Source organism: Urocitellus parryii, chromosome 4 (assembly GCF_045843805.1).
Source record: "Urocitellus parryii isolate mUroPar1 chromosome 4, mUroPar1.hap1, whole genome shotgun sequence".
In the NCBI taxonomy this organism is placed as follows: domain Eukaryota; kingdom Metazoa; phylum Chordata; class Mammalia; order Rodentia; family Sciuridae; genus Urocitellus; species Urocitellus parryii.
The window spans coordinates 18,090,381-18,100,887 of record NC_135534.1 but is presented as its reverse complement, the minus strand read 5'-3'; the positions used below and the strand labels follow the sequence as shown (position 1 = coordinate 18,100,887).

At 34.9% G+C, this 10,507-nt stretch overlaps 1 protein-coding gene across 1 annotated transcript; it reads left to right on the top strand.

The window, feature by feature from the left end:
* Positions 1–425: 425 nt before the first annotated feature.
* LOC144254220 (olfactory receptor 4S2-like) lies at positions 426–1,370 on the top strand. The gene has a single exon (XM_077797233.1). It carries the CDS (start codon positions 426–428, stop codon positions 1,368–1,370), a length of 945 nt encoding a protein of 314 aa, XP_077653359.1.
* The last annotated feature ends 9,137 nt before the right edge of the window (positions 1,371–10,507 follow it).

Below are 10,507 nucleotides of genomic sequence, written 5' to 3'. Positions count from 1 at the left end.
AATTCTACAACCAAAACAAGAGAAATCTTGTCTACAAACAAAGAATTGTTTTATATATGTTTATGTGTCTTTTACAGAACTAACTAAATATTTATCCATAATGAGATAAGTAAACCTTAGGAAAATGTTAGGCATGTGAGAACCTTGGTTTGATATATTATTTCAGGGATTTGCTTTATCTCTGTTTTCTGCTTCCTCATTTCAAGTGAATAAATGTGGTATATCATTGAGGTAAAATATAAGAAAGGAGACACTCAAATTTTAATAATTATTCTTGTCAATCGCAGTCAGTACCCATTTTTGCAGTTTCAACTTCTGTCATCATTCATTTTATCCTGAGTTCAAAATAAATGCTGATAGTCTTTCTCATGTTTTATTTCAGATAATTTAACAGTTTTGGTCACATAGCTTACCTGATTCATTACATGGAGAAAATAAATAATGTAACTGAATTTATTTTCTGGGGCCTCTCCCAGAATCCAGAGGTTGAAGAAGTCTGCTTTGTGGTGTTCTTATTCTTTTATGCAGTCATTCTTCTGGGAAACCTCCTCATCATGCTGACCGTTTTCATGGGGAATCTTCTGAAGTATCCCATGTATTTCTTCCTCAACTCCTTGTCATTTGTGGACATTTGTTTCTCTTCAGCTACAGCACCCAAGACAATTGGTGACCTTTTAGCAAAGAACAAAACTATCTCATATGAGGGGTGCATATTAGAACTCTTTGGGGTGCATTTCTTTGGAAGCACAGAGATCTTCATTCTTATAGTAATGGCCTATGATCGTTATGTGGCCATCTGTAAACCCCTGCACTATATGACCATCATGGACAGGGAGAAGTGCAATAAAATGCTCCTGGGGACCTGGGTAAGTGGGTTCATCCACTCTGTTATCCCCATATCTCTAGTACTTCAGCTACCCTTCTGTGGACCCAATGAGATTGATCACTACTTCTGTGATGTCCGCCCTTTGCTCAAACTTGCCTGCACAGACACACATATTATCGGTGGTATTGTGACAGCCAACACTGGTACTCTCACTTTGGGGAGCTTTGTGATCTTACTCATCTCCTATACTGTCATTCTGGTGTCTCTGAGAAAACAGTCAGCAGAAGGAAGACGCAAAGCTCTGTCCACCTGTGGAGCTCACATCACGGTGGTCATCATCTTTTTTGGTCCCTGTATTTTCACATACATGCGCCCTGATGTTACATTTACAGAGGATAAGATGGTGGCTGTATTTTATACCATTATCACTCCCATGCTAAATCCCATGATTTACACACTGAGAAATGCAGAAGTAAAGAATGCTATGAAAAAAATATGGGTTAAGAAGGTTTTCTGGATTGCCAACAGCAAAAATTGGAAATAATAATTTAAACTGGGTGATCCTAAAAGTGATCAACCTTAGTTAATTCATCTCTACAATAAAGAAAATAATAACATCAAAGGATTTTCAGAAGTAACAAATGACAGAAAAACATATTGCACAGAATTAAGGTATTCTTTATCATGATCATTATACTTACAAACAATTAGATATGTTCTAAATATTCAAAGGCTTGGGAGTCTGAATATGCTGAGAATCTGAACATGAGCAGAGTAAACAACATTATTTTCTCCTGTTGCTCTTTATCTTTTATGGATTTCTTTAAGTGTTTAAAAAACTACTATGGAATATTTAAGGTTATTTCTGTTATATAAAACAATGTTTGGTACAGATTAGAGAATCAATAATGCATAGATTGAATGAATGACAGAATACATAAAAACATCAAATCTTAGCTAATGGATTTTGATATGTCTCAGAAAACAGTGAAAACATTCTAGTAATCTTGCAATGGGAACACGTGGTATGTTCAGAAAGTTAGAGATAAAACACAATCTTGGAAAATAAAAAAAAAAATGCTTTTATCTATTGGTTGTGGAATAAAAAGTTTTTTCCATTCTTAGGATTGATATTTTAGATATATATACTATTGTCTTCTACCCCTGTCAACTATGTTTCTCACTAACTATATATATCTCACTAACTTAATTCTTCTGACTGTAAACTTTGTCATCTGTACCCTCTGTAAAGTGACTACCAGCCAGGCTGAAGAATGTGAATTAAAACAAAGCCACATATGAGAACCAGGCTACTGTGATTCAATATCAAGTGTAAATACAACCTACTTAAATGCATGTGCTGGAATCCATGATTCTTATAATATTTGAGCCAAAGAGCTTTACTGAATACACAAAGCCATTTTTCATTGACTGAACTAACATTATTTCCACATCTGGGTTCCAGAGGGACCCATAAAGGACAGGTATTATTTTTTTAACATTAACTTTTTTGTGCCCTGGTGGTAAATTTCTCCTTAACCGTGACAGTGACCTGAGCATTATTCTTTACAGTAAAGAAACATATCACTGATTGTCTCTGCCATTGTTTCCTTGTAACATCCACAAATCTAATAGTATAGATGCTGCCTTCACTTAGGTTTGTGTTTATGCTTGGAGTGGAGTGTAAGCTTTACATATGACAAAGACTGTGGTGCTCAATAGTGAAATCTGATGTGGTTGAATCCACAAAAATAGAGGTGTAAACATTATACATCTTCAAGACATCTATATAAGTAGCTATAAGAAAAGTATAAGGCTTGCTTCAAAACTATGTATATCCATGGGTATTGCCCCAGTTTAAAAAGCATGCACTGGGCTTCCATGTGTCACTATTAGATCAATTGTGGAATGGAAACTAAATTTATGCTCCTCCATGTATGTTTATCATGAATGTCACTTATGGGGTTTTCTGTAAATATAACAAACTATTCTGAGAGAATTAGACTTTTTTTAGTCAGCAATATCAGCTATGCAAATACCAGTCTTTTTAACTATACCTTTGAGTTTTTTTCATACAGTCAATAGAACATCTGCATACTTAGATGTACAAATCTGGGAACAGATGATTCTTGATGCATTTAGAAAACAAGAGATGTATGTATCAATGGAATTCAAACAACACCATCTGTTCTGTTAAAACTGAATTTAGAAAACTGGCAATAAACATGTGTTCTCCATTCAATAACTTATTCCACCCTCATCTTTCCATTACATCATTGAACTAACAGATTAATCCTGTGGTGGTATTTGTGACATCAGAATTCTTATCTGTTTTTCAAAAACACAGTAGAACACATGGAAGAGGACTCAAGTTTCCATCACCGACTTCATAAACATCCTTGTTCACAAAACTCCTGAGTCAGTTCCCATCAGAGGAGATCAGAGAGTCTTGAGCGATTCCTAGGAAGATGCATAAGAATCACAAGAACTCACACTCTCCTCAGCTCTAGTGAGACAAAGTCCCCGCCAACTGTGCATTTGATTTTGTGGATGCAGGAGCACAACATTGAAAGCCACCCTGGTCACATGATGGCAGAACTGACTTTGGTTGGAAACTTCTTTGATTACAAAGATGGAAAACCTTCTAATTTTCAAGATAAAAAATACTAAAGGTTTCCTTCCTATGTTTTCTCTTTGGCGCTATACTCCTCTCCCCTGGGGCAGTAAAAACCCTTCCTGACACATTTCTGAGCAAGTCTCAATAAAACATATAAACATTGTTTTTATGTTCTTCCATGTGACATCCTTTTTCTCAATTAAATATATCCAGAAAGAAAAACAGGTATCACATGTAGGAGTATCTAGAATTAAAGTGCTTCATGTTTTCTGAGTGAGAATGTTTCATTTTTCAATGTTCTGAGTCCAGTTCTTGTAGAGTGAGCAGTTGTTCAATTTGAATGGCAGAGTAAAAGAACACCGCTGCTTTGTGCATGAGAAAGAAAAGCTCCTGGAGGAATCTGGAATTTGGAATTAAGCACAGCCACATCAGACTGGATCATCTGAATTCCATCTTCCCAATGATACATCAAAAACATTACTTTTTTATTAACCATTAGTTGTAGAATGAACTTTTGCATAAAACTACCAACTTTGCTCTTTCAAGAACAGTTTTGTCAAAAAAATATAGAACCTCAAAAACACAGAAAGGTACCTTGAAAGAAATAACATAAAAAGTCAAGCTACAGATAATGGACATGAGAGACAGAATGTTCTGGTTTCTATGCATTATATCCAGGCAATGAATAACTATGGATGGTATACACCCATAATATCAGGTACTTATAAAGCTAAGGCAGGAGCATCACTAATCTGAGGCCAGCCTCAGCAACTTAGTGAGACACTGTCTCAAAAAAGTGAGGGGGTGCTGGGAATGTAGCTTCATAGTACAGCACCCCTGAGTTCAATCTGCAGTAATCAAAGTCCATATATACTATATTATTTATGCTTACACCTAAATACACAGCCTTCTGCTCTTCCATTATTTTTTCCAGGGATCATACAAATGAAGAATGTAATACTAACAATGCCTGGGTCAATTCTCTTTCACTCTGATTTTTTTTTGATAAATTATGAAGATTAACAAAAAGTAAATCAGAGCCATGTTCAAATAGACCTATTAATTTGGGGGAGAATCAAAATAGTCAAATGTTCATAACAAGCAAATTGACTTTACTATTTGGAACATGTGCCTATATAGACATCAAGTACAGGCTTATTGAAATTAAACACCAGGATCAGACCACTGTCTGTGCAACAATAGTTGTCTCTGTTAAACTTCACTTTTCTGAATTGAATGATCCCACTAGGCATAATTTCTAGAGCAAAAACCAACATCAAAATCAGAACCTGACTTGATCCACAATGTTCTTCTTATTTCCTTTCTAGTATGACACATTTCTAAACCTCATATCATGCTTCCAAGTTTCCTAATTTTTCAAGCAGGACTCAAGCCCAGGTCTCTTTGAAAATGAAAGGCATTGCTGAAAACCTGGTGCTAATTTCTACAAATGCACTTGTGACCTGGATACTTGGACACCGCTGTAATTAGAGTGTGCACAATTCAATATCTTAATAGGGACTATGAGTATGTGATAGTGCAGTAGAACATGGCAGCCCTGTGTTTCTCTATGTGAAAACCTGGTGAACATTCACCCCCATTCTTGGATCTATTTCTGCAGGGATATGGTGCATTGTAGATGACACTAGATGATCTGATGTCCCTTCCAATTCACAGACGTTGAATATTCCTACATATATGAAGCAATTTCCTCAACATGCTGAAGAGAATATAGAATTATGTTCCAATTTTTAGTAAGTCTTACTGGCAATGTTTGAGAGCCCCATTTTCTCCACACCATGGCTGCTACTTGATAATTTTTATCTGCTATAATTCTGGAGTGTGCTGAGACATCTCATTGTGACTTTGGTTGGTCTTTCTTAAAAGTTAAAAGATGTTAAACATCTAGTGACCATTTGTATAACTTATTTATGAGTCATACCCATTTCAACATGACAGCTGCAGACATAAACCAAAGGGTAAAAGCAAAATCTTTGGTGCTAATAAGATTTCCATCTGTAGTTATCTCATGATTTAAGAAACAGCCACTGTGACTGAGATACTTACTGCAGGTAGAAATATGCCCTAAGCACTCCCATTGTGTGGTTTTTGTGTAATTTTTAAAAAAGGCAATGTCACAAAATGTACATGTTATATATTCTAACTCTTTCATTGAACAAATTTTGCTTCTAAAAATGCAGTGCAATGTAAATACATAACTCATATTTTGCTAATGAAAGTTAAATGTACATTAATTCTTCATACAATAATATCAGATCACGTAGGTAGGTTCCAGCTTAGATGATTAGATACTGATCTAGAAAAGATTATTTACCAGGGGATTATCCAATTTGGGGAAGTGAAAATGAACAGAAAAGTCTATAGCTGCAGAGGCTGAAGATGTATGAACCAAGGGGTTCATTACCCCACTGAGGTACATTACCAACCCTTTATAAAATGTTGAGTCAATGTGTTGCTAACTTTCTTAATACCTTTTAAATCACTGAGTCTAGTCTCAAAATTGAAATCCTCTGGCCTCAGCCTCCAAAAATGCTGGGATTACAGGTGTGAACCACCAAGCCCTGATCAGCTGCTTATTTATAAATAAGCATGTTCTCTTTGTGCATGTAGGCAACATTATTATCTCTCAGATTAAACTGATTTTGAGCTGGGTGCAGTTGCACATGCATGTAATCGCAGTGGCTCAAAGTCAACCTCAGCAAAAGTGAGGCACTAAGCACCTTGGTGAAACCCTGTCTCTAATAAAATTTCAAAAAAGGGGCTGAAAATATGACTCAGTGGTGAAGTGTACTTGAGTTCAATCCCTGGTACAAAAAAAATTGATTTTGAGAAATTTATCATCTCATTTCTCTCAAAATAATACAGACCTTCATCTGTTTGACCATAAGTCATATTTATCTTTTCTTAAACTTTACCTAACTTTTATATTTATCTTTTCTTAACCTTGACCTAACAATTAATCAGCAAAAGAGGGATGAATGGGAATCTCCCCATGCATGGTCAATGTTAAGTCCATCTCTTTTAATGTGTTCAAGGAAGAAATAGTTGAAGGGAGTTAATTTCTTCAACATAGAAATGAAAAAGGATGTCACTATTTTCATCAGCAAAGGCTACACATTAAGTGACATTGTCATGGCTATACCACTGCAAGACTGGCAGTTGATATTGTCATCATATCTCTGTAAAATGCCATTGTTGACCAGATGTGCTCTCTGCTGAACTGGGGAGTCTGAGTTCTTATGCACATTGTGTCCCTCATAGTAATCAAGAGGAGACTCACCGAGGTCCTCCAGTTTGGAGCTTGTAAATGACCTAAGTTACAAATGACCTAAGTGTACAAAGTCACTGACGGAAACTTGAATACTAGCATATGTTTCACTTCCTAGTTTGTGAGACTCATGAATCTGACAGCTGATGCATACCCCCCACCCCCAATTCAAGAATTAAGTGCAAAGGAACTCAGGAAAGAGTAGTGTTAATAAAATGTATCAAATTGATAACATGTATATTTATTAATAATTTTTCAAATTTGATCGGTTGGGCCACTGTGTGATGGACAGAAAGAACTGGTGGAAGTACATATCCAAAAGAACTGTTGGTATTCCATTGACTCAGTGAGCTCTTGGACTCTATGAACTACATCATTTTGAAAGTTTGCACAAATCTAAACATCATCATTCCTTTACTTCTTCGTCTTTTTTTTAAAAAAATCATTTTTCAGCTAAAGTCAGATAATGAGAATATGAAAAATATATCCTTGATGTTTTTTAGAAAAAGGAAGAATGTGAGATGAGTATTAAGGGGAAGGGAAAGAAAAAACAAAGGAGCAAACATAAAGTGAAATAAAATAATAGAAATAGGAAGTTAAAAAGCAATACTTTTCATGTTCAAAAGCTAATATTAAGTAAGGATTTTACTTAAAAACTAAAAGAATCATAGGCCACATTACAATTCTAGGAAATGTCAAAATGAATCTGCAGAAACTGTTACATACATAAACTGTTACATACAATGAAGTAGAAAAGTAGTGAACACCAATAGAACAATACGATCAACATTATTGCAATAAAATAAAATTTCAAAAGAGTAGAATAATTCAATTATTATCAATTAAATAAAAACATATTTCAATATTATTTTATGAAATTACAATTAAATGTGTATATCCAAGATAATTAAAGGAGCAAAGTATGTACTCATAAAATTACTTGTGTTTGATAAATTGTTTTGAATTATGTATGGTCCTAAATGTGATAATCAATTGGTTTAAAAATAAAGCAATTACATTTATTTCTGGCTGGGTAGGGTGGGGGAGGTACTAGGGATTGAACTCAGGAGCACTGACTACTGAGCCACATCCCCAGCTCTATTTTGTATTTTATTTAGAGAAGGGGTCTCACTGAGTTGCTTAGTGCGTCACTTTTGCTGAGGCTGGAGAAAAGATATTTTTTAATCTAAAGAATTTCAAAAGAAACCTCTATATTAAATCTCATTGTCAGGTTGGTGATTTGGTTTAGATTATGGTGAAAGTATTTGAGAAAAGCTCTCCCTAAGGTCATTACAATATTGCATCATTACTTAAAATATACCTTATAAGTAGAGAAAAGAGCATTCCTTGCCAAAGCTTTGATGCAACAGCAGATTAGGTGAGCGAATGGGGAAGTCTGATGTCTAGAATCTTTTGTGTTTCGGGTATCAGTTATTTTTAACTACTGGTTATTCACAAATCAATTTCTCAAGAATCACTTATTTCACTTTGGACATTAGCACTAAAATCATACTCAGAAGAGACACCAGGATAAAGCAAAACTCAAGTCCTGCAAAATATTTTTGAGATATCTTTATTCTCTAGCAAATATTGAGTATTTGGTGGCATAAAAATTAGTGCAACAACAGTGTTTTAAATACTTGTAATATAACTGTAAGACATTATTCAAAGAAGTTATAGAGGAGAACATTAGGATGATAATATAATAAAGTGCATCCAGACAGAACTCTGAGGAAGGGCAATACAAGTATAATAAGATGATGCCAGTCATTGCAAAGTGAAGTGAGATCCTGTCCCATTTTAAGAGATCAGAATGTGGAGGGCTGATTCCTTTAAGTGGGTCTTAATTTCAATTGGTGAAAGACTTCTAAAATTTTCTGTTATGGGCACCAGAGGAGCACAACTAGTGTGTAGGTGCTCATTTTCTTCTAAAGCACTCAAGTCATATAAATTCACAGTTGTTGAAATAGTCTATGATTTGATTTCTCTTATAATGAAGTGCTTCTCAGTTGATAATAGTAATTTTTTGCTGAAATCAGGACAAAAGCAACAGTGGAAGGACTGTGTAAAAACAGGGACATGTGCCTGACTTTGAATCTGAATTATAGTATTGCTCTTATGTTATTACCATTATAAGTATCATTAGTGTGTGATGCACAAGAGAAGGTGGACTTGATGATTAGCAACTCTAACATACAGTCCTGACAAAACCTGTAACTGTTCAAAACCAGAAAATCCCTGGGACAATAGTGCTGCAGAAAGGGTACCTGAGAGCACCAGGTTAAACAGCAGTGGGAAGCAGTGATCTAGATAGATGTTGAAGGGATGGGGTTACAGAGGCATGGGATAATGACAGGAATCATTTATGCCTATGGCTTGACTTTATTAAGAATCTAATAAACTCCTTTAGTCAAAATAACTCCATATTCCCTTTTCTACCTAAACTGATATTGTTCCCACGAGTGTGTCTGAAATTCCAACAGAGAAAATCCACTTAAATTAAATTAAATCTATTTAAATTAAACACCAACCATTTTCTAAACCCATAATAATTGTCTCTAAAGGAGAATTTCTTCCTAAACTATTGAGTTCACCCCAGGCCAGGAGAACTCAAATATTCTGGAAGAAGACTAAAAAATTGGAAGTTTACATGAGGGATGTAGACAATAAAGGGCAGAGTCTTTCCTCTGAACATTTTGTTGTTGTTCTTGTTATTGTTACATTTTTCACTTACTAGACAAATGTTAAAATACCAAGCCATAGTAAATTCTGGGGAATCTTCTATTGTTCTGAGTTTGAAGATAGAGAAGTATCCTGAGACTTCACTTCCCCTCTTTCAAATCAAACAGGGCTCATTGTCTCCACAGACTTCTTTTATTACTTCTTTTTCTCTTAGTTTTCTATCTTTATTCTAACCTACAAGAGGAATTGAATATCAAGGTAGAAATTACTTTCCCTACAGTGATAATGAAATTAAAAATCCATCCTTGCAAAAATGAGATGACAAAATCTCTATAATGGAGAGTGATTCATCCCGTTTACAGAACCCTCATTTCAGCATCAAGTTTGTCTAACTGTCCTCTTTTTCCTTTGGCACACTCCAGCACCTCTTCACTGTAGGAGCTTAGCTCAAACAGGGGCCATAAGTTTTTCAACAGAAATGTCTGAGGGGAGCCTGCAGAAGTCACCCACTATTGACATATCAGGAACCCCTGAGTGGAGGTATTGACCAGGTATGGGACCATTTAGACATGTTTTCACTTCTATGATCCAAGTAAGGGAAACTTCATCAGATATACAATTGACACCATAACCGCAAACAGAGTTCTACCCAATGTTCATTATATCATTTAAAGAAAGAGAACTAACTGAATTTTTATCTATAAATATTAATATAAATATCTTAAGATAAACACTTTTTTAAAAAAATGTGTTTCTTTTAGATATACATGACAGAAGACTGCATTTTGACATGTTATACATACATGGAATATAGCCCTTAATTAGATATGTGACTTTGTAAACACTTAGATGCAGTTAATCTCTCTGTAATTTGTTTCCTGTTCAACATGAATAAATTGGACATATTAGAGAGGAAAAATTATCAAAATAGATAAAATTTATCTAATTTACAGAAGCATGCCAATCAGTAGTCAGTACTGATTTTTCCATTTTCAACTACTGTGATCATTCAGTTTATCCTGAGTTAGAAATAAATGCTGATAATCTCTCTGATGTTTATTTTCAGGTAATATCGTTCTTTCAAAATTTGACC

Bases quoted from the DNA above. Each gene is read 5' to 3' on its own strand.
- LOC144254220 (XM_077797233.1), top strand. From the start codon at position 426: ATGGAGAAAATAAATAATGTAACTGAATTTATTTTCTGGGGCCTCTCC.